We start from the raw sequence: 25880 nt of genomic DNA on the forward strand, positions 1-25880 counted from the left end.
TCCTGGTTTTGTGGTATCCAAATGAAACGTTTTTCACACCACTTTTAAACATCTGGCCTCACATACCTCTACCCACCCAATGCAGAAGCCAGCGTCTCCCAACTCGCAGAGAACACTGAGGCCGTCGGCACACCCTGTACTTCCCGTGAGCCACCTAGAAAGCACTGCATCCCCCTTCCACGTTTGTTTTCAACACAGGTGCTCCTATTCATGTCCCCGCCCGGCCAACCCCCACCTGGGGGGTTGCTACGCATCCTGCCCCTTCTGGCTTTCTCAGGACCATATGCCATCCATTCTGCTTCTCCCCTAAATCTTCAACATTTCCCACCCCATTGGAGCCCTGCCATCAGCATCTACACAAGCTCGAAACACTCCCAAGCTCTTTTTAAAAAGTAGTTCTCCTTCCCCACTCATAAACCACCCAGTTCTTCTTTCCTCTGACACAAAACCTCCGGAGCTCATCCCACACACACGCTGACCCACCTCCCACCTCAGCCAGGGAGGCCTGGCCAGCGCCCACCGCAACACACTCCAACTCCTCTCTATATTTGCCAGGTTATTAACAGCAATTTTTGGCAAATATAATGACTACTTTGCAGTCTTACTCTTACCTGACCTCTTGGCAACATTTTACATCACTTAATATTCCACCTGACTTTTTTAAAGTCATTGTCTCTGTCCTACCTCTCTGACCGCTCTTTATCTATCTCCTCACAGCCTCCCACCTGCCCACTGCATAAATGTTCATTATATGGCAGAACCTTCTTGATTCTCCCCACAGGCACTTTTCAGTGTATAATGGCTTCAGGTATCTCTACACTCTGAATACTCCTCAACTTCTCTCCCCTAGGCTCTGTCTCCTGACCCATAGACACAAATAACCAATTACTTTGCATCTCTTTCAGTAGATTATCCTCAATTTCAGTAAGACCTAAAGTGTGAACTAACATTTCTCCCAACCTGCTCCTCTGTGCTTTACACAGTAAACAGCATCCCCCTCTACCCTATCGTTCAAGCCAGAAATCTGGGCATATATCCTTGTTTCTGCCCTCTCCCTCACCTCTATACGATCAGTCAAATCCCCAGGGCTTGTCATTTCGACCTTCTAAGGTAGTGCTTCTCAAAATGTGGTCCCTGGACCAGCAGCATCGGCATCACCTGGGAACTTGTTAGAACCACAGATTCTTCAGCCCCACCTCAGACCTCCTGACTCAGAAACTCTGGGAGTGGAGCCTGGCAATGTGTGTTAACAGGCCCTCCAGGTGATGGCAATGCCCGCTCGAGCTGAAGAACCACTAATCTATTGGTATCATCAGAACTGCCCTTTTTTCAGCCCCACCACCACTTACATGGTTAAGGGCAGTTCCTCCCCTTCTCCTGGATTACTGCAACATCTCAGAATCTTCCAGCCTCCAAGTCATACCCACAGAACACCCCTCAGCCCACACTCCACAAACACCCAGAATGCTCCCTCTAAAACACAGATCTGATCACATCACACTCCTCTGCCTACAGCCCTCCAGCAGTTCCCTGCTGCTCTCAGGATTGAGTTCCGATTCCTAGACCAGGTTCCAGAAGCCTTCATTAATGGTTGTGTGCTGCCAGAACCTTTGCCTCGGATGCCGCCTCTGCCCCTGCCCCTCCCACTGTGACACTCTGCTCCTGCCACACTGACCCTCAAAATGCAGCTCCTGTCCCCCTGTGAAACATCGTGTCACTGCCTCTGCTCATCCAGGAGCCCCTTTGACAGTAAGTGACACAGCACAGGGAGAGCATCTGCATTTTTTATGGAAAAATTCAATAAGTATTATGTGACTGGCTGGTGACCACACATGGGTAGAGACAGGAAGAAAAATCATATAAACTGACCCAGTAAGGGTCATGCTCCTACACTGCTCGTGGGAACACAGTTTGGTGCAACCATTATGGAAAACAGTATGGAGATTCCTCAAAATACTAAAAATGGACTTACCCTATGATCCAGCAATCCTATTTCTGGGTATATATCTGGAGAGAACTCTAATATGAAAAGATACAATGTTCATAGCAACACTATATACAATAGCTAAGACAAGGAAGCAACCTAAATGTTCATCAACAGATGACTGGATAAAGAAGCTGTGGTATATTTATACAATGGAATACTACTCAGCCATAAAAAAGAATAAAATAATGCCATTTGCAGCAACATGGATGGACCTAGAGATCATCATTCTAAGTGAAGTAAGCCAGAAAGAGAAAGAAAAATACCATATGATATCACTCACAGGTGGAATCTAAAAAAAAGGACAATATGAACTCATCTATAAAACAGAAACAGACTTGCAGACATAGTAAACAATTTTATGGTTACCAGCGAAAGGGGGTGGGAGGGGATAAATCTGGGAGTTTGAGATTTACAAATGTTAGCCACTGTATATAAAAATAGATTTTTAAAAATGTTTCTTTGGTATAGCACAGGGAACTATGCCGAATATCTTGTAATAACTAATGGAGAAAATATGAAAATGAATATATATATATATATATATGGATGACTGGGACATTGTGCTGTGTACCAGAGATTGACACGTTATAATTCACTGTACTTCAATAAAAAATACATAAAATTTAAAAAGTAAATGGATTAATTAATTTCCCTCATGTCTTCCCTGCGTATAGACCAGGGGCCGGCAAACTGCAGCCTGCAGGCCAGATCTGGCCAGCTGCCTGTTTCTGCAAATGAAGTTTTGTTAGGAAAGAACGGCCACGCTTGTTCATGACACACTGCGCACGGCTGACTTCACACTACAAGCGCGGAGCTGAGTACTTGTGACAGAGACAGTGAAATACTTACTAAGGCCTAAAGTATCTCCTATCCGGCCAACTTTAAAAAACTTCACCAACTCCTCACCTAAACAAAAAAGATAACACAAAGGAAATGAATCTTCTTTCAGATTTCCAAAGTCTAGTAAAAATCTGGAGGGAAAAAACCCTCCAAGCTCCTGGCTGGGTGGTGTCTTCTCAGTCCACGGCACCACCATGGTTCTCTACTCGTCCTGGCTCTTGGCACGGGAGAAGGCAGGCCCTGAGAAATGCCAGTCACATCGGCAGAGCTAATTAACATTCAGCGCATATCCAGGAGAAAGAGAAGGAAAGAAAATCAGGATGGAAAAGTTGGGCTGAGTCACCCATTTTAATAAAAGTCCACCATACAAATTGAAAATGAATTCTGCATCCCCCACACCGTTAGCCAAATGGATGAGAAAAAGCACCAGCTGCGAAAGCCAGAACAGGTATGTGAAACAGCATGGTCCTCTTCACGAGGAAAGACAAGTCACAAAAAAGAAAGTGTGTCATTAACTTAACAAGTGTGACTGCCACAAATGAGTTTTTTAAATTTTATTTTATAACCTTCAGTGAACTTTATGGTTGGGGATTATCCTGAAATCTATCAAAGCACTGGCAGCATTCCGTCCGCGCTCAGCACACTGCATGGTGCAGGGACAGCAATCAGCACCGCTGCTACTTTTGCAACAAAACTCTTGAATCAAGTGTAACGAGGGGCAGGGATCACCTGTTTGGCCTTCTAAGCGGAAACACACAAAAAGCAGCACGTGTTAGAAATTTACTAAACCACACATCAGGTGGAAAAAAATTAAATAATTTCAAATATATGTGCTTCAATTCATACCCATAAAAGCGTCGATACTGATACCACAGGATCCAGCCATAAACCATTCACTGAGCAATAACCTGGGACAAATTACATTAAATTCTAAGAGCAGAAATGAATGTGACAGGGTCCTCTTTAAAATGATGGAGTCAAAATATATATTAAAATCCTTCTCCTCCACACTGAACTGTATGATGACAAACATGGGGGATGGAATCTGACCCACCGTACAATCAATCCTGTGGTGAAGGAAGGTTACTAATACTACTGTTTAAAACCCATGCACGGGCACAGCCAGCAAAGAAAGAAATCATGTTGGAGCTTCTTGATACACATCCACTTATTATATTCTTTAGGAAAAAATTATTTTTTAACTAAAAATAAAATTGGATGAAGAAGATGCCCCTTGAAGAAAACTAAGAATAGTAAGCAGATTGCTTTTTGTTTATATTTATTGACTGTTCTCTTCAATAATTTTACACTATAGGAATTATCCAACCTAGAAAATCAAACATATTCCATGGGGTGAATTCTTTGAGGGAGAAAGAGCAATGCTGTGCAGCAAACCAAGCTCTGGCCCTTTTGGTTCCTCTGCCTTCGGTATTCTATGTAAAACAGAGGTCCTTATAGAAAGTGGTGCTTTCATTCGTTCATGCCACATTATCTGCAAAGTACGCCAGACACTCATACACAACAGAGCAAAAGGGACTGTGGAAGGATTTCAGTCTAAAATGGGACTGGAGGACAGGGAAGGGAGAATCTCAGTCACGCGCCCCTAGAAAAACAGAACTAAGAACCGAGAGGCTGATTTGTCGTAATTACAGAAGGTAGAAACCTGTCTCCTGACCAATGAATATCCGTCAAAAATCCCTCCCCATCCTTGAGCCACCGAACCCGCTGCCTGGGCTCTGGCTGGACCTCCTGCTCTTTTCACTCTCTGAGCACAAAGAGGGCCGCCCCAAACCCTCAACGGACTTCCTAAGTTACATTTCCTCTGCTATTCCTGAATAAACTCAATCTCTGGTCATTTGAGCTTGCCTCAGCTTACCTCCTTTGTTTAGGACGACACTACAGATAAGAAAGTTATGTGCCAACATTTGCATGGAATCCTTTCCCAGGGAAAGCACGGAGCCGTGACGTGGTCATGGACACACCACCAAGTGGGCATGATGGTGTCACCTTCAAGAACTGGCAGTTTTCTGACCCACAGCTTTTCCTACTGTCTCCGTTTCCATTCCACTCCATCCAGAAAGATGTGGGGAGGGAGGGCTGGGGAAAGAATGCGCTCATTACACCAGTAAAACCAAGAGTAGCAAATAGATCAAGAAAGAATGGCAGTAAGCCCGGAAGCACACATCCCACAGGGTCGGTGCCCTAGCCAGGTAATTCCCGAGCTAATCCACTTTCCATCCCATCCTCCACCTTCTTCCCCTCCAAGTGTTCATAAGATTATTAAATACAGGTAACTCCTGACCGTTCAAAACAATTCACTTAATAGAGTCTCCAGGTCTTCCTTTCCTCAGTCACCCTGGCTTTCCTTCCAGCCCTCCTCCTCATGAAACCAAGGCGTATTTATTGAATGGCTGTGCTGGGTTCTGTGATAGAAACGGGAAAGATCTGCACAGTCATCACTAGTATTCACTGGGCACTTATTACATGCCAGGTGTTGTGCTAAATGCTTTATCGATTAAACCCATTTAATCTTCAAGATAACCCCCAGAGGTAGGTACTGTTATTATACATGAAAAATTTTAACCTGTGACCTTGAATAAATGTCCTAATCTCCTAAATAAGTGGAGGAGATGGGATTGGAATCCACAGTTTAGGACGAGAGTGCTCCAAACCACTCTGGGGAGACCCAGTCCCTGGGGAGACTCGGACGCCTGTGTTCGTCACAGACCCGTGTTTCCATGGTAAACACGGGGACACAGCACACCTCCACATAACATTTAATTTGCGTGGGGACATATAGGGCGTGCTGCCTATTATGATACATGTGTTAGGTCCTCTGAGAGAGAAAATGCAGAACTGATGGTCAAGGAAGGAAGGTGTCTGAGAGGAATGACATCTAACTCTGAACAGCGTTCTAGGAGAGAGTAGAGCTTAGCTGGGAAATCACAGTTCAGGAGCAGCAGCAGCAGTGCACACAGAGCTCGGGGGTGGGACAGAGCACGGACAGCTGGGGGAACTGAGGTCTTCAGCAGGGGTGAAGGATGGGGTTTGGAGGAACAGAAAGAAAAGTGGGTCACAAGCTGCAGAAGTATGAAAGTATTGAAGGCAGGAGGCAGGTGACTGAATCCAAGGAATCTGGACTTTATTCTGACAGAAAAACTACTAAAAGGCTTCACGTAGGAAAATGATACATCGAATGTGCAGGATTTCTCACCTGCTCACACTTGGCACTCACTAACTCTTTGTTGGGGCAGAGGTCCTGTAAAATGCTTGGCAGCATCCCTGGCCTCCACCTATTAGATGCCAGTTGTACCCTCCCCCCCACGGTGGCAAACAAAACTGTCCTCAAGACATTGCCAGATATACCCTGGAGGACAACACGGCCCTGAACTGAGGACCACAGGGCTAGAGTAAGGAGACTGGACTGGAGACTGGTAATGGACAGACCCAAGATGATAACTGGAAAGGCTGATGTGATAAGCCAAGCAAGTGATGGCCGAGTGGACAGGTGACTTTCCTGATTCCTCTGATACAATGTGGCCTCACAATCTGGCCCCCGAGAATCACCCAGAGGACAGTCCAAGCCCACCCTGTGCAGAATCCTCTCCACCTCTGAAGCCCATCTCCCCCAGCAGTGCCATCATCTCCCCTCCCCAGTGCGGACCCTGACGGCCTCATCAGCACAGCCTTCCTCTCGCTCTGTCACATGGTCCTGAGCCTGCTTGCCAGCACCTCTCCCACAATCCCGGGGGACAGCAAGTCTCTGCCAACACCCTGAGCTCCTCAATTCTAATCACTCTGTAGACTGGACTTTGGAATCAGGAGCCCAGCTCCACCTCCCAGATCTTAAACACAATATCCTGTGGCCACAGCCACCCATGAATCCATTCTCTCTCCACTCTCACTCCACCCACTCTTCACTGTCCTGAAGAACTTTAATCCCAACTTACTACTCTTCACTTTAACTTAACTTACTAGATTTACATGCCTGTCTTTCTTTTTTTTGCATATAACCCATGGCCTATGCTGGTAGTCCCAGTTCCTTTGCCTTCAATCAACTGTCACCATGATGTCCCAAAGGATCACAAATTCTAGATGTCCAAAAGAAAGTGACCATCTTGCCTGAAACCTGCTCTCGCTTCCATATTCTGACGCTTACTAGAGTATCACCATCCACCCAGAGATGTGAATCAGAAACTGAGGAAATCATCGACTCCTTTACTTCTCCACATCCAATCGGATGTCAAGTCCTGACAATTCTAAATCCTAAATACTCCTCAAGCCTGTCTCTTCCCATCTCCACCGCCTCTGTTTCAGTGTGGGCACTTTTACTGACCACCCAGATGCTCATTTTAAATTTCTTCAATCCACTCTCCATTCTGCCACCAGGATTTTTTTTTTAATAAATGCCAATCTGTTTATGGCTTAACTACTCAAAATTATTTAAAACATCACTGTATGACATCAACGACCTTGTTTACATGTCTGGCCTCCTTTCCACCTGTCAGTCTCCCAATTTACAATCTAAAAATACTTATAAACTATGGTCACCTGCATCTCCATGCCTGGTATATGTACTTCTCTTTTTATAGCCGATCCCTGCAAAAAACTCCTAGGTGTCTCTCAAGGTCTTGCCCAAGTGTTATCCCCTGAGCTACCAAGGAGACTCAGTTACCCTTTCCCTTCCCTTTTGCTCCACCTACGTGCACATCTCCACTGGGACCCGAAACATGGTTATGACCTGGGGTGACAGTTTACATACACTGAACACTTATCATGTACCCTATACTGTGTGAAGTGTTTTACTTGTATTCATGCTTTCTTCTTACTTAGAAACCACTATATTACTCCTCATTCTACAGAAGAAACAAACTTTGAGAATTTATGCCATTTACCTAAGTTTGTACAATAAGTGGAAAATCCAGGCCTCAAATCTAGGTCAGTCTGACTAGAGTCCACTTCAACCATTAAATTCCAATAATTTGTTTAGATGTCTTATGTAAGCTGATGTCAGTCACTTGAGAATAGAGGCTTTCTTTCATTTGTGTGTCCTTAGTAACTAAAGGTGGGGCAAAAGAAAAAGGAGGAGCTGAAAAAAACAAATGGAAGTCATAATTACATGTCAAGACCCTGATCTAAATTAAAAGAGGATCTAAGTATAAAATAAACAAGCTACAAGGATACAGTGCACAACATGGGGGATACAGCCAATAGCTTATAATAACTATAAATGGAATATAACCTATAAAAACTGAACTGCTATGTTGTACACCCAAAATTTATATAATACATCAACTATACTTCAATTAAAAAATAACTAAATGAGAAGAGGAAGTCAGTGGCTGTCTCAGTCCATTCGTGCTGTTGCAACAACATGTTAGAGTTTGGGAATCCTAGAAACAACGAACTTTTTTTCACAACTCTGGAGACTAAAAATCCAAGACCAGGGTGACACCCTGGTCTCATCTGAGGGGAGCCCTCCCCCTGGGTCATAGCTGGTGCCTCCTCCGAGTGCTCACATGGTGGAAGGGGTCAGGGAGCTCTATGGGGTCTCTTTTATAAGATACTAATCTCATCAAGGGGCTCCACCCTCAGGACCTCAGCATCTACCAAAGGCCCCACCTGTTAACACCATCACAGTAAGGATCCCCAAATGTGAATCTGGCTCCAGGGGGACACCTTCGGACCACAGCAGTAATCTTTAAGAAGAACTGAAAGAACGTCATGAAATAGTAAGAATGAAGTACAAACTCAAAGATATTGAGAATACAGAGACAAAACAGGAAAGAAAGTTACATGTTTCTTCTCCTAAAAGGAAAGAAAAGAAGGAAAGGGAACAGAAGGGAAAGGAAGGGAAGCGAAGGGAACCAAAAACTTTGTTGTGCTAGATGGGGGCTCCTTGTATAAGAAAGGGATAAACCAAATGAAAATTAAATTAAATATGGGATACTTCTGAGTGATCGTTTATTGAAATAACAGGATCCACTTGAACTTGACCCCATGAAGATCCTAGTTTGAGGGCCTGGGCACTGTGACATTGAGAAGGAAATGAAATCAGCACAGTCCTGCCTCTGCAGGGCAGTATTTACAGTATCCATATCTTCTTCAACTTTTAGAATAAACATATCGATAAAACATTAACCCTAAAAACATACCCTAAGGATAAAGGTGCACCTACTGGGAGCTGGAACCGTCCAGGCTTGGACTGGGTGGAGAGGACGGCAGGGGCACTAACAGCAGGAGAGGTGGAGGAGGCAGGACGCGAAGCTGATGGAACAACTGCGGCAAATCAGAAAGCTTAGTATTTAAGGTTCAAAGCAAATTACTAAAGGGAAACCAAAAGAGCAATATTAACTATGCTGGGAGGAATGGGGAGGGGCAGGGAAGGGGGGTACCTAAATCCTCACTGCCACAGCCAGAAGGTGACAGTAATGTTGATAATTGCATCAGCGAAGTAAAAATACCAGAAGTCAAAACCAGCTAAACAAGAGCAGGGACAGCACACGGGGGAGGGACTGATAGTGGGGGGCGGGGCGAGGAGCAGGGCTGGGTGGTGTTTCAGATCTTTTAAGTTCCTCAAATTAACAAAAAACACTATATAGGTAAAACTGAGAAAGGATTACAGCTTCAATCTACTTTTGTTACCCTCCTTATAATGGATTTATGCAGTGATTACCTAGGTAAAGGAATGGATAGAAAACATGGCTACTAAATGAATTTCAGAAAATGAAATCTATTTTGCTACTGACCTCTATGTTGACATTAGAGAGAAGTCTGCAGAAAAAAGAAATATTTCAGCTAAAGCTATTTTAGAAGCTGGTCTGAAAATTAAGTATAATTTTAATACCACATTTCAAATAAAACAACTCCTGAGAGTTAATACTGTACATAATGTTTCAAAAGTAAAAGTACATCTTTACACACACACACAACACACATTCTCTTAGAGCCGAAAGACGTGTCGTGGCTTTTATTGCTTCTCAGGAAAATACTTGTGTAGGCTTGACTAAAGAGCATCTGAGTATTCTTCCTGCTGTGAAAAAAAAAGAGCACAAATACAAACGGTCATTTCCGTTGGTCACTTAAGTCTCCAACCCTCGCGCTTGAGGACGGTGAGTAGAGTGCAATCCACTCATTTCCTGGTTGTGTCTGAGGTCGATATTGATTAATGACATTGACATCTTTCAACAGGTTCAAGATCATGTTTCTTTTATTTCTTTTTGGCCTGAATTTTCATGTCTTCCTTCTCTTTAATTTTAGCCTCACTAATACACTCATCCAAACCTCTGCCCGCTTACATACACACCAAGGAGCCCCTGCCCACGTAGGCAGCATGGGGACCACTACATATACAGCAAAATCAGCACATCTGCCAAACCCAAAAAAGCCCAGCATCCAGGAATATTCTACTAGAAAGACATTAAGATCAATTCTAAAGGATTAAGTAGATATGACCTGCCAAAATCCTCGGGCCAAGTAAACTTGCTTTATTTTTTGTGATATAAGGAGATGATGTGAAATCTGACATAGTTATGATTGAAGAAATCCTAGAAGAGCTTGCTAATGGATAATCAACAATTATGTAAGATAATGTAGTGGTTTGCTGAAAACAGCTGCTGATGAATATGACCCAGAAAAAGGGCTCTCGATACGAATAAAGGCATTCTAAGAAAAAGGATTCTTAAGGGATCACGTACTGGACTTGTCCTTGCAAAATGACCTCCATCCACACCTAACAGGCAATGAGCCGGGGTCTGAGATGGGCAGTAGGTTGAGGACTGGTAATGCCTTCTTCACAGGTTGCAGGGCCTAAAACTTCAAATTACGTGGTGCATCATAACAGTGAATGTTTTGTTATTTCTAAAGATTTAAAAACCATGGTAAATATTTCAGGAGAGATTTTTCCTCACACTTGCGAGAGATGACTAGACCAGGTTTCAAAAGGAAAAAGTCTTTCCCCAAACCACAAAACATACCGTGATCTCATACTCAACGATAGGACCTAGCAGGCTGCAAGCAGGAGCACTATTCATATGTTGTTCCCCGCTATCTTCAGAACTGCTCTAGCTTAGAATTTTGTTTGAAACATACAACAAAAACAAACCAACAAAGCAAAAGGCAAATATGAGGTTCATGGGCAATGCTACTCGGCCATTAGAGGAGCACAATCTTTCTCATCTCTGAAAGCAGGGCTACGAAAAGGGCTATCAGCCCTTTTGATGGCTGAAGTAATTTTAAGTGTCATGGCCCTAATTTTGATCAGCAGATAAAGTGAACATTCCACTCAGCAAAAAGCAAAAGCTAACATTTGTCAGGTAATATGCTAGGTATTAGTTTTCTCAGTAAACAGAATTTTATTCAAGAAAATACAGAGCACCATATACTTCTGTCCTTATAATATTTTCCTCCTAAAACTGACTTGTCTTCTCCATCTCAGTAAATGGCACCACCATCCACCCAGCCACTTAAAATCAGAACCAAGGGGCCATCCCTGATTTCCTTTTTCCATTGCCTCCATTCGAGACCCACCAGAAGAACCAGCAGCTCTGCCTCCAGAATCCATCCCACACCCACTTACCCTCTGTCTCCTCCACCACCACATCTCGCTCAACTCCTGCATCAGTCCCTCTGGTGCTCCAGCGTCTGCTTCTGCCCCTACACAATGCTGCCCAGAGACCAGGCCATGAGATCCACATGCAGTATGGAAAAAATATGTTCTTATCCCGCAGAAAACCTTCCAAAATCTCCCACTTGAAAAAAGACATCCATTTTCCTTCCATAGCAACCTGCCATGTCTCCTGGGGCCTTTCTGTCCTCATCTCCCAAAACGGCAGCTACACAGGCCTGCAGGCTATGCTCTGCTTAGATCAGGCCTGCCTGCGCTCCCTGGGCCCTGCACACCTGCCCTGGGCTTCCCAGAACGACCTTCCCTCAGACCTGACCTCATGGCTCCTCACATTACACGTGAGACTTGCTTCCCTCCACATTCACCCCTCCAACTCCCATTCACTGATCACAGTACTTGGGTTTCTTTCCTTCATAGTGCTTATTAGAATCTGATGGAAGTTCATTATCTATGCTTTCATCTGTTTTTGTTTTTGTTTTTTATCTGTCTCGACCCGCTGGGAAGAGGATATAGATTTCAGAAGAACAGAAATCATATTTCTCTTGCTCATTAATGTATCTCTGGAGCCTACAACACTGCCTGGCATGTTGAATGAATTCAGTAAACATCTGTGAATGAATTAACATTATCACTCAAAGCTCTTTGCCTTTCAGTATCTTGAAATTTTAACCAAGTTAAAATGTGAGAGAAAATGTGAAATTCTTTCATCTTTTCTATAGCATTTCTAAAGCACAATCTTAGGCCCTAAAATGTATGCAATTCCATGGACCTAAATCAAAAGGGTTGACTGAAGTAGGCTAAACCGCATGAGTAAGGTCTCAAGATCAAAACTCTAGTGCTGTAATTCTGAGTGTAGACAGAGATGAAGGAGGGAGGGGAGGGGGAGGTTTGTTCTCAGGGAAGGGAGCAAAGCTGGGGGTGGGGAGAGTGCCGGTGTGAGCTTCTTCCCACGGGGTGTTCTGTCTCAAAGGGCCACTGTCCTCGAGAGAACTGTTGGTCATAAGTCCTCCCAGCAGCGATTTTCTGGAAACCAGCAGAGGGGCTAATTACCAGAAACTTCTCTCCCTACAGAAAAGTCCCTTCCTCCCCGCGGCCCCACACACACCTCAGTTTACATAACTCCCTGTGCTGTTACCTCTGCTGGGCTTTGGAGAAAATTCTTGACTACGCGTACCGTAAATGCACATTTCTGTGCTGAAATGCTACTTAAGTGTACGAAATAACGTCTGTTACTAGAGCACCTTTAATTTCATATTTGTTTTGGATTAGGTTGGATTAAGTTTGAATTTGGTAGAGAGGAAGAACAGAGCCAACAAATACAGTAAGGAGAAAATGCAGTCAGTCACAAAGCCGGGGAAAGAAACTCCCTGTTCTGAGGAAATCGCTTCACACCAGCGTAAAGGACTGTATGTGTTTTGCTTTTCAGCCTCTATGCCACCCCCAGGCGCCGTCCAAAATGACAGGTGGGAGGGGTCACCAGTCTAACATAAGAATGGAGTGAGGTGGGGGGCAAGAAACAGACGGTTTCTTGATTCAGCAATTTAAAAACGGAGGAATAGGATTATTCTATTCTTTTCAGTTTATTCCAAGTCCACATTTATTTACTATAAGACTATTTCTCTTCTTTTTTTTTAAATTTTTTTTGGGGGGGAGTAATTAGGTTTATGTATTAATTTTTAGAGGCGGTACTGGGGACTGAACCCAGAACCTCAATGCATGCTAAGCATGTGCTTTGCCACTTGAGCTATACTGTCCCCCAAAGACTATTTGAGCTCTAAGGGAGGAAAATGCAGTCAACTTGGGCACAGTTTTAATCAAAAAGCAACTGTTAGGGGGAGGGTATAGCTCAAATGGGAAAGTACATGCTTAGCATGCACAAGGTCCTGGGCTCAATCCTCAGTACCTCCTCCAAAAGTAAGTAAGTATATTAACTTATTTATCAACTGGCCCCCCCCAAAGCAAGTGTTAGACATGGCTAGTGTTTGCCTTTCTCTGTACCATATTTATTTTACTTCCTAGTTGCAAACAGATAAATCCCCTAGAATACAGCTCCATAAAGCTTTCAGCCCACCACATTCCACGGGTTCTCTCTCTCTAATAACACACACCCTCAAAAAGGAAAAGGGAGAAAAAAAAATTCATTGTTAATTCTTCTCATAGAAGAAAAAGATCTACCGAGCAGTGATTAGCTGCCACGTCATAAATGGACAGGCCACTCGATCAGTCTTAAGAAGAAGGCTTCACAAGTCCCAGTACGTCCTGAGGAATCTCCTTTCAGGTGGGAAGTATCAAAAAGATCTCACAATATTTTATGTGACTTATTTCCCTAATACTGAAAGGAGACCACAGTTGTGACGAGGAAAGAAGAGGAAGAAGGAAAGCAGGCACATACATTTTATTACTTCCTGTCACTTCCTGATCCCAGCCAGGGTCATTCCCATTGTCTTCCAAAACGCACATTATCGCCCGTCTTGTTCAACAGCGGGTCCACGGAGAGGAGACTGGCGTCAGAAGCCCTGAGTAACCGTAACTAACCCGCGCGGGTGAGAGCCAGCGCTCTGCCTCCCAGACACCGGGCGCCACACGAGTGAGCCAGTTTCCTCAGGAGAACGCCCTAGGTGAGAATTCTTACCCACGTGGGTTTAGAGGCACACTCATCACAACCCCCAAGGTCACACACGTACCACACACCTGAGAAAGGTCAGCAATACTCCGGCCTGAAAACGACAATCCAGCTGCTCTGTTATTCATTATGAATTATGAAATGGCTTTGGAATTACTGTTCGGCAGTATTAACCCTCTTGGTGAAAGGCAGCCGGGGGGAAAGCAGACAGCGCTGCTTCACGTCACCAGTAGTACACGGATGAGCTATGAACACACTGAGATCGCATTCCGGGCCCTGGGAAAACCCCCGTCCATGGGGAACAAAGCTCTTGCCCTGTGGAGCTGTTTTTGAAGGCATGTCTGTGACCAGCAAAGTCAGAAATACTGACCCAGAACTACCTTAAAACCATCAGGCTAGCAAACTGTCAAGAGGGGCCATCTGTTAAGAAAAGGGCGTTTGGCAATTATAGGTAAGAAAACCCTAGTGAGAAGGGAAACAAGCTGAGCGGCAGAGGGGAGGGAGGCCTGCATCACACGTGGGCTTTTAAATTAGGGGGTGACTGGGGCCGACACACACACAGCACAGCTGCTGTTCCCACTGCGGTCGGCCTTCGAGCCAGTGAGTTCTGTGGAGTCTCCTACTTACATCAAACGGAGCTGAGCTGGACTGGGCACTCTGCCCGCACGGTTCCCTGAAGCAGTCACTGAAAGGAAGGAGGAGACCCATGGCAATGATCCGTGAGCAAAACTTCTCTGCTTCTTCTGGAGGCCCGTTCTCCTGCTGGCTGAACAGCTTCTCCAACAGAGTTCGCCCTGCAGGTGAGACACGGTCATTAGGCGGGAGCACTGGTGTGTCCCCTGGCTCAGAACTCCCCTGAGGAGAGAGGCCAGCAAACAGCCTACGGAGCACGGTTGCCAAGGCTACGGACTTGCGCAGAGAAAACTCTGCAGTCAGGCCTGGGACACCACACGGGACAGGGGAGCTCTGGTTTACTCCCCCATCCTCCAAAACAACTCCTGCCCCAAAGAAGGATGGGCCCCGTTATGGGCCCTGCGTCTTCTTCCATCTGCAGAAGCGCCCGAGCTTTCAAATTTCATTGGAAACCCTCCTCCTGCTCTGTGTTAACCCTGCCCATGGCTCTCTGAGGAAGAAGTCAGTAGCCACCATTTGGGCTAAGAAATGTCAGTGGCTGACATTCAGTCTGGCGTGTGGCAATGGGGAGGGGGAGGAATGAGGTAACAGGGAGGCAGGCACCAGCCTCTGAGAAGGGGAGGGGTTTGGCCAGAAGAAAAACTCACCCCGAAGAGGAAAATGACAGAAACTCAAATTTTTCTCATATGCACCTCAAAAACATAACTCTAGGGTAGGTCTACACAGCAGGTTTTTTATTATTTCCCTAAAAGAGACAAGAAAAGAGAGGCACAAGGAGAGGAGGACACCGGCTTAGGGCCGGGGCCCACCTGTCCCACGGTTCTCGGTCCCGGTCCTGGCTGTCCCTCAGTCTCACCGGGGAGAGCAGGATGAAGGGGAGCGGGACTCAGGCATCAGCACCTCACTGGTCACCAACTGATTCCAACCTCAGCCAGAGCTGAGAGCTGCATTTCTGAAGCTTCTCACTCTGACTTATCATCCTTCGGGAAGTTATTTAGCTGGCTTCTGCATTAATCGCCTACAGTAAAAGAAATAAGTCTCCCGGGTCCGTCCAGGGCCGCCTGCTGGTCGCTCAGCCCCAGCCCTGCTCCCGCCCGCCCTCCCGCCAGCAGTCAGTCCTCAGACTTAAAGTCACTCATCCAGAAAAGCCTCCAATGACCCCCTTCCACACTCTCATGGCACCCTTCAAAGCCCCTTTGTGTAATTAATTATTTTAGTCCATTATTTGTGCAATTATTAATTTAGCATCTGCCTTCCTTACTAAAACCACCTCTCTGACAGCCAGCACACATCCTGCAAATCCAGCCACTTGCACATACGAAGTATCAAAACATATTTTTAGGATTTCTGAATGAATACAATGCCATGATTCTCTGACGAAGATTCATTCGCACCATGGTCGGAAGTGTAAATGGTCAGCAGACTCTCTCTGTACAGGGCCAAATCGTAAATATTTTACCCTTTACGAGCCATGCAAGGTGTCTGCTGCGTGTTCTTCTTTGGCTTTGTTTTGCTTTGTTTTAACAACTCAAAAAATGTAAAAAGCGTTCTTAGCTTGCGGCTGGGCAAAGCCAGGCCCAGGTCTGTGCATCAGTCACAATGTCGAAATTTCAAAAGTGTAAATGCTCAGTTCTGTGCAGGGTAGGAGCCGTGCAATTTTCGTGCCTCCTCCCAGTTTAAAACAAAACTAAACTCCAAATCTACCTGTGACGTGTAGAACGTCAGAGCAGGGCGAAGGAGCTGTTCTCTCCACTCCTGCAGGCCACCAGAGAACACTTGTTGGTCTCCCAGGACTTTTCTAAGGAGAAATGAAAGACTTTTTTCCCTACAGAACTTAAGTTTGCCTGCAAACCTGACTGGACCTGAACACCTAGGAAACCACATCCCTCAACCCTCAGGTGGTTAATTATCACGACAGCGCACCCATGTTACACACCTTACAGCAGGCCGGAAAACAGCCAGAGAGCTAGTGAGTTCTTTTCTGAAACTCAACATTGTATATGACAGAAAACAAGGGAGACAGGACTTGGCGCGCACGCGCATGTGTGTTCGGGAGCAAATAAATGTGTGTTTGTATATCGAGCCAAAAACTATCAGAAGTGGCTAGAGGGGGAGCGCAACCCCAGAGCTTCCGTTCCCTGAGGAGCACACCCCCCCACACACCAGGGCTCCTCAGCCACAGCTCCCCCCCGGGCCAGTCCAGTGCGCTGCACCCCGACCCAGACGCCCGGGATGCCCGCAGCCCTGCCACAACTCTTCTGGTTCTAACAGCCCGATGTGCGTCCAGACAATGCCAAACGTCCCCTGTGTGGCAAAATGGCCCTGGGCTGAGAACCCCTGCCCTAGCCTCTCTGACAGGAAGTCCACCTCCTCGCATTAGCAACAGCCCGGCTGCCCCGGGGCCTTCCTCGTACAGACCTCTCAGTGGAGACGTTTTATGTCAAACCCCACCTATCTCAGCGACCAGAAGTCAGTGGTGATCTCTGATCCCCATCCGCACTTTCAACTGGTTTGACTCCTTCAAACCGATCAGCTCCCTTGAAACTCTCGCCACTGACAAGACCCCCTGCCATCCACAGACTTCTTGTCCTTCCCTCCCCTTCACTAACCCTTCACCTCCTGACTCACTGCCTTCGTTTCCACCTCGACTCCTCTCATCCTCGTCACGGACACTCAGGGAGATAACTCACCTGTGACCTTGAATCCTGCGTCCTGAGCTTCCTCCACCCCCCGCAGCAAACCGTTCCAGTGCCACTACCAGCACCTGCCCCGCCTGCGCGAGGCCAACGTCCAAGTTCACTCCCACCCTCCAGGGCTCCCCATCACCCTCAGAGTAAAGCCCTGACTGAGGAGCATCCTGGCTGCCCGGCGCCTCCTGCTCCGCCCACTCCAGGCTCCCCTGCCGGCCTCCTCCTCCTCCAGCACCCTGAGTGCCCCACCTCGGAGCTCCTGCACCAGAACACCCTTCCCCTAAATACCTGAATGACCCACTCACCCACTGTCACTTCATTCACGCCTCTGCTCAGTCGTCACTGCCGGAGAGGACGTCCTGACCACCCTGTCACCCTTTCCCCCTTACTCGCCTTCACCCTGCACAGAGCTCAGCCCTTGAGTTTAGGTCCATCTGGGGCCGACTTCTTCCCATGGAGGGAGACCCCGTTTTAGCAGATGCGCTGTTTGTTTCCCCACTTTCCCCAGCGCCTCAAGGAAGGCCTGGCGCAGAGCAGGTAATCAATTAATCTTCAGTCATAAATGAATCCACATATGTGCCAATGCCTGGAATGTGTATCTAATCCCCGACCACCATCCTTTCAGCTCTGATGACAGAATCCCCTCTTAAGTTCCGTCTCTCCACATGGAACTGGGATCAGTCCCTCTCACACCACGCATCCTTCTCTCTTGGCCAGCGTAAACCCCAGGTTCCCCCACTGCAGCCTAACCCTTCAGGCACATCAGCCCCTCGTCCTCTCTCCCCATCAGGTTCGCCTGGGAAAACCACAGTGCATTCCAGCCTAGCCGTCCACCTCCTCTGCACTTGTATGAGCAACTCAACAGCGTAAAGAAAGACACACGAGCTGCCTATTTCCACTTTAACATCTTGACTGCAAACCTAGTTAGCCCAGCACTGCTCTGCATTCCCTGAGCTTCCAGTCTCCCGCAAAACTGTATACCCTTCTCCCCCTTAACCCACTCTTTCCAGTGATGAGATGATCATCTCAAATAATTTACTGAGAAAATAGAAGAATCCAGGGCAAACTGTACATATGCAAAACACTGACCTCACCCCACCTTCTACCTCATGGTGGGCACTCCTGTTCTAAACAAAAGCAAGCTCTTCCCTTTGTGTTCTGGATCAAATTTCATGTTGCACACTTGGAACTTCACTTCTTTAGCCACTCCCTCTCTCTCTGAATCATGAACCTCTCCTTCTTTGCTAGACATTTCCAGAATCACAAGTACATGCTTAATTTTATGAAAAATCTCCCTGAGCCCACATCCCTCCCTACCCCTAGCTACTGTCCCATTTCCTGGTTTCCTTTTACATCAAAACTACCAGCTAGATCATCAAAAAGTCTACAAATAAATGTTGATGAAGATGTGGAGAACAGGGAACCCTCATACACTGTAGGTGGGAATGTAAACTGGTGCAGCCACAATGAAAAACAGTATGGAGATTCCTTAAAAAACTAAAATAAAACTACTTACTATATGATCAAGAAATTCCACTCCTGCATTTATAACCAGAAAAAAACAAAAACTCTAATTCTAAAAGATACATACCTCCCAGTGTTCATAGCCACATTATTTATAATAGCCAAGGTATATAAGCAACTTAAGTGTCCATCAACAGATGAATGGATAAAGACAATGTGATACACACACACACACACACACACACACACACACACACACGATGGAATATTATTCAGCCATAAAAAAGAATGAAATATTGCATTTGCAGCAATGTGGATAAACCTAGAGAATATTTAATGCATAAATAAATAAGTCAGACATTGAGAAAAGAGAAACACAAATACTATACGATACCAGTCAGATGGGGAATCTAAAAAATAATACAAATGAGTGTATACAAAACAGAAACAGACTCACAGACATAGAAAACAAATGTGTGCTTACCACATAGTGGGGGGAGGGACACATTAGGGGCATGGGGGTAACAGATACAAACTACTATAAATAAAAAAGATAAGCAACAAGGATTTACTGTAGAGCACAGGGAATTATACCCAGTATCTTGTCATAACCCATAATGGAGTACAACCTGCAAAAATACCAAATCGCTGTGCTGTACACCTGAAACTAACACAATATTGTAAATCAACTATACCTCAGTTAGAGAAGACAACTGGCTAGAATTACCTATACCTGCTACCTCGAGCCCCTCACTCTGGACCCAGCCCACTCTCATCTGACAAGTCTAATTTGACTTCCATCCCCACAAATTAACAGAAACTGGTAGTCAGCATGGTACCAAAAACACTTGTGTGTTTATCTTACTCAATTCCTTAATCTCTCCAAGAACACTTTCCCGGCATCTTCCTGATGCTGCCCTCTGTTTTCTCTACCTTCCTGGCCACTGTCTCTCAAGGCCCGTGTACTGGCTTCTCTATTAAATGTTAACATGTGAGTGCGTCTGAGCTCATCCTATGGCATTCTCCCCACTCTTCTCATATCCTCTCCTGTGGTCTCACTCAGTCTATACTTCTCTCCCTAAAACTGGGAAAGCTTTTGTGACTGCATCAACTACTAGACTGTGGCAGAAGCAACATGGCGCTTAGAAGGCATGAGACAGCTCTGTGAAGATCCTCAAGGCTGTAGCATAGTGGCAGAAGGCCTGGGGAAGAAGATGAGAGTTCAAAGAACCACCAAATCGGCAGTGAGATTTCTTCCCCCAGTATCCCTCAACCTGGACTCAAGGACCCAAAACCCAGAAGTGGGTATCAGCACTGACTGTGAAAGAAAGCTTTAGGGGGACAATCTGACAATGTGTGTCAATAATCTTAAAAATTTCACCCCTTGACCCAAAAATTCAACTTTGGAAAATCTATCCTAGGTAAATATTCAGGGGTATATTCAAAAAGTGATACATCGCAGGATTATTGTGAAGATTAAATGAGAAAATGCATGTAAAGTGCTTAGCACAGTTTCTGGTACTGTAATAAATGGACTGTTACTAGGGGAAAAAACATGAAAGAAACTAAAATGTCCAACAATAAAGACAGATTTTTTAAAAGATAGCTGTATATATATGATGGAAGGATAAATTTAGGAGTTTGAGATTTGCAAATATTAACTACTATAAATAAAAATAGATTAAAAAACAAATTTCTTCTGTATAGCACAGGGAACTATATTCAATATCTTGTAATAACCCTTAATGAAAAACAATATGGAAACGAATACATGTATGTATATGTATGACTGGAACATTATGCTGTACACCAGAGATTGACTGTTGTAACTGACTATACTTCAATTTAAAAAGAGAATATATATATAGATGATGGCCTACTATACAGCCACCAAGTCATGCTATTATAGAAAGAACAACTTAATTAATGTAAACACATTGCTATTTGGAAAGGAATAAGAAAAGTAACACTCAACAGATATCACTGGAGAAGCCAGTGCACCAGTCATCACTGATAACTGATGGGAAATAAATAAAGCATTTAACCTGCCTTTCCTAGTATGAATTGTATTTTGGGGTAATAAAATGTACCTAGTGATTAAAGAAGTTTCCAGTACAGAAAAATTCCAGCCAAAAAATGCAAAAAAAATGACAAAATTAGAAAACTGCAATCTATAATGATTCACTTAATGAATAGATGGGAAACACATTAGAAAAAGACCAATTGAAAAATTTGCAAAGAAGAGATCAAACTGTCATCTCCAAACCTACAAGTCCTTCACAGAGTCAACACAATTGAGACAGGCAAACACGGTGAGCCTCTTGATGGGGGTGGGTTACAAAGTGCACAGCGCTGCCCATCAAGCACGCGTGCTGTCCCTCCAGGAAAAGAGGAGGGGGGATTGAGCACGGGTCAAATCATGTCAGGTTGGACCTAACCTCTCGTCTCGGGTATCAGAGAGTTCTGTGAATACGCTGATTAACAGATAACACTAAATAAATTCTATACACGTTCAGTATAATAATGACATTATGGCATAATAAAAAGTACATTTTTGAGGTGCATTCTCAAGTGTTTGAGATTAAAATAACTCAAATTAGTTCATAAAAGAAGGGTGGCAGGTTGGGGGAGAGAGGGAGACGAAGCTATTATGGTGTCAATAATACTGATAATTATTGAAGCTGGGTACATGGGATGTCATCGTACCTCTACTTTTATGTATGATCAAATTTTCACAATAAATATCTTCAACCATGCTATTAAAACGATTTAACGACATGGAAAATATGTCAGAAATATTATGGGAAATAATCAAGATTACAAAGCTCAGCAAGGCATGCTCCTGATTCTGCAAAAACAGCAGACGTGACTTCGCTTATTGGTCACACCACTGTGATGAGAACATGGAAAGTTTTCCTTGTTTCTAGGACCTGCACACTAGCTGGATTGCACCAATCTCCCTTTCTGACCAGTGAAGGTAGTTTGACCAGAGCAGGGGGAGTGGACAGAGACATGACCTTCTGTTCTGCTTCCTACAGTTGATGACCGGGGATTTAACTGGGACCCACTGGCCCTATCAGACATCAGATGTCTTGCATCTCAACTGGGGAGAATAGGCTGACCTAAAGCTTCTGAACCAAAGCTTACTTCTTAACTGAACAAACTAGCTGGCTGTGACCAGGAAACAGAGGCCCCCGGGTTCCCTCTGGCACCCCCTTCCCTACCCCCCCACACACCCAACCCTGACACCCAGTTCAGGGGGCCCCCCAACTCCTGGGCCTTCTACTCTGCTCTTTGGTCAAAGCACCTGTTTCTAGACTGGATGTGTCGATCACACTAACTAATCAAAATAATTGGCCCTAGAATATGAATAAGCATAGCTTTTCTAAGTGCTCTGGTATTTAAACCATTTGACTTCATATTTCCATTCATTATGTAATCAACATTTACAGAGCTCTTACTACATACAAAGCAGCATTAACAGGTTGGTATAAACTCCACAGGCACCCAGGAAGCACCTTCTGGTGAATCTACGACTCCAAGTAAGTGGGCAGGAGAGGGGTGCGGCTTCTCAGGCTCTCCCTTCCCTGCCCCTCCCTCCCTCCCAATAACAGAAGACCCAGTGGGAGGGGCAGTCTTTCTATTCTTCAAATCCAGCCTCCAACTGTCACTTTATAAATTAGGAAATGCAGGCCCAGGAATGCTAGGTCACACTATCTACCTAGGAAAGCTCATCTCAGTGATCACATACATCACATACCTAATGGATGGCTGAAGAAATCTAGGGGAGTTCTTTCTCTTTTTTTATAGAATGGTGTCCTTTCTGCCCAACCCTTTCCACTGTAAACATCTGTCACTAGACTCCATGAAGCCATCCAGGCAAGGCAGTGCAGCATGGGCAACCAGGAGCTTAGGCTGTGGAGCCCCTGCTTGGGGCCTCCTGATGCTGCCACCGCCCCAGCTGTGGCCTCAGACAACTGACTCGACCCCTCTTAAGCTTCAGTTTCCTCACCTATACCTGGAATAGTCATTCTCCTTACCTCCTACAACAGTTTGAAAAATTAAGTGAAATAATTTTTGTAATGGGCTTAACACAGTGCCCAGTAAATGTTACCTATTACCTTTCTTTTTCCTCAAAGGCTCTGTACTTGGATAAATAAAAATTTGTCTCAACTTAATGGAAGTCATAAGTAAATAATGGAATCATAAGAATGTACCCACAATCTAAAAGAAAAAATATAAGCAAGGTTATCACAGATTAAAATACCTTCAACCATCAAGTGTTTTTTTTTACATTTAGTGTATTTTAATTATATCGACAAGGTAAATATTTATGACTCTCCTTGCTAGAATCCCTAACTTCTGTTTAAAAAAACACTTTCATTGTCTGTTTTACTATTTTATTAGATTCATGCTAAAAATAATATTCACCCAGTGACAGTCAGGGAACTTAGTACTATCATTAATGTTCTCCAATTATTTTATTTCTGCACTAATTCCCTCCTCCCACACACACTTACACACTATTAACTTTGGCACGTGGAATCGCTTTGCAGGCTTAAGCTACAGTTGTCCCACAGCATCTGTGGCGGATTTGTTCCAAGATCCCCTCAGATACCAAAATCTGCAGATGTTCAAGTCCCTTACGTCAAATGGTTTAATATTTGCATATTACCTATACACATCCCCTCTTAAACTTTAAATCATCTCTGGATTATTTAATAATACCTAATACAATGTAAATACTCTGTAAATAGTTGCTGGACCCAGCAAATTTAAGTTTTGCTTTTTGGAACTATCTGGAAAATTTTTTTAAATTTTCGGCCTGCAGTTAGTTGAATTGGTGGATACAGAGAACCTATGGATACAAAGGGCCGACTTTATCTATAAATATTCCTCTAGCACTGCTAAGCAAACATCACATGGCTAGATAAACATGGTAACAACAGCCAGGGGAAAATCCAGAAGGACCATTTACCATCACAACACATGCAGTGATCTTGCACAATGAAGTAAAATCATCAGTTCCTGCACTGGAGTGCTGTTGGGTGGAGAAGCAGGGACACTAGAAAAAGCAAAAAACCTTCTATATGAGCAGAACTTTACAATGTAAAAGGCATATCCACACCTATGGTCAGCTTTGTGAAGCAGAGCAAGAATTTATCATCATGATTTAACATGGAATCCAATGTTCACAGCAGCACTATTTACAATAGTCAAGACATGGAAACCACCTAAATGTCCATCAACAGATGACTGGATAAAGAAGTTGTGGTATATTTATACAACAGAATACTATTCAACCATAAAAAAGAATAAAATAATGCCATCTGCAGCAACATGGATGGACCTGGAGATTGTCAAAGTGAAATAAGCCAGAAAGAGAAAGAAAAATACCATATGATATCACTTCTATGTGGAATCTAAAAAAAAAAAAAAAAGACACAAATGAACTTATTTACAAAACAGAAACAAGACTCACAGACATAGAAAACAAACCTATGGTTACCAGAGGGGAAAGGGGGTGGGAAGGGATAAATTGGGAGTTCAAGATTTGCACATACTGACTACTATATGTAAAACAGATAAACGAGTTTCTTCTGGATAGCACAGGGAACTGTATTCAGTATCTTATGGTCACCTACAATGAAAAAGAATATGAAAATGAACATATGTATGTATATGTATGACTGAAACATTACACTGTATACCAGAAACTGACACAACATTGTAAACTGACTATGCTTCAATAAAAAAGATGAATATTTCTAAATCCCCAAAAAACCAAGCCAAAAAGAAAAGAACTTATCATGATTTCAAAGAAACCAACTGAGGAATGAAAAGATTCTAGAATCTGCCTGATGTCATAGACTTGGCAGCGCCAAAACTGGACACGTACTCTGCTCTCCTAATTTTTATTCCAGGCATCTTCCACTTCTGTGTGGGCCGGCAGCTCTGGGAAAACTTCTGACCAACATTCTGTACTAAGATACAAAAGAGACCACGAGGTCTGTGCCTGCAGGGGCTAACAACTAGTCACAATGACCAAAGCTCAAGAAGGAACACTTTAAGCGCATTCTATTCAGAACATATTATCTTAATTAAACATCTCTAGTGGAACTGGGGTGCAGGACATAGCAAAGACAAGATATAACCAAGCTCTTAGGAGTCATCATGTGCCAAAGAATGTCCTGGGTCCACCAAAGGATATCATCATGAGGAAAACATGTTCCCTGTCCTTAATTAATGACAATATAACAGGATAATGTAGGCAGGACACTTTTGTAGAAGAGATGCAGAGTATGGGCTCCTGGCTAGTGATAACACAAAGCAGGGAGAGCCCCTGGCTCCTTCTCCATCTACTGGAGACAATAAAGTGTCCAAACAGGAAGAGAAACTTTTCATACTGAAACTTTCCCTTAGAGACAACAAGAGACTTTTTTCCCACTAGCCTTGACGATGCATGCAACTTTCCTGTTTTTATTGTACCCAAATACTAACAACTTTTTGTCGTTACTAGGGTTAATGACTCAGTGACAATTCACCACTTAATTTTCAATATTTTAGAGCCAGAAACCTTAGAGATTATTTGGCTTAATCCTCTAATTTTCCCTGCAAAGACATGAAGACCCAAATACTTGGGTAACATATCCCAGGTCATACACAGGGGAAGGTTACATGTGAGTTTTGGGTTATTTTATGTACCATAATATCATTAATTTGTAATAAACTGTTTTCAGTTTATATTTTAACAGCCTAGAAACATATAATGGATATTTTCGCCTTCTGTGTATTTTTTAATGGTTGAAGGATGGATATAATTGCTACATTTTGAAAGGCATCAATATAAGTTTTTATTTCTACAGGTCACATTTCTTATGCAAAATGAGAATTAAACAAGTCTCATTGTGTTAAATTTTTTTCTGATTTCATAGCTCAGACATGTCTATTTAGTAAATTTCTCCTGAAATCCTATATTATCTATCAATTGAAAAAATAAGAAAAAATGAGGTTGAC

General features: G+C 44.0%; 1 protein-coding gene across 1 annotated transcript in view; it reads right to left on the reverse strand.

Annotated features, from left to right (window-relative positions):
* The window catches only part of FMN2 (formin 2), a 281809-nt gene that overhangs the window by 236374 nt on the left and 19555 nt on the right, over positions 1-25880 (reverse strand). Inside the window, exon 2 of the mRNA XM_072970983.1 lies at positions 14704-14870. Within this exon, the coding sequence (XP_072827084.1) occupies positions 14704-14870 (167 nt within the window). The remainder of the gene's footprint in view (positions 1-14703; positions 14871-25880) is intronic.

Source organism: Vicugna pacos, chromosome 11 (genome assembly GCF_048564905.1).
Source record: "Vicugna pacos chromosome 11, VicPac4, whole genome shotgun sequence".
NCBI classification, from domain to species: Eukaryota; Metazoa; Chordata; class Mammalia; order Artiodactyla; family Camelidae; genus Vicugna; species Vicugna pacos.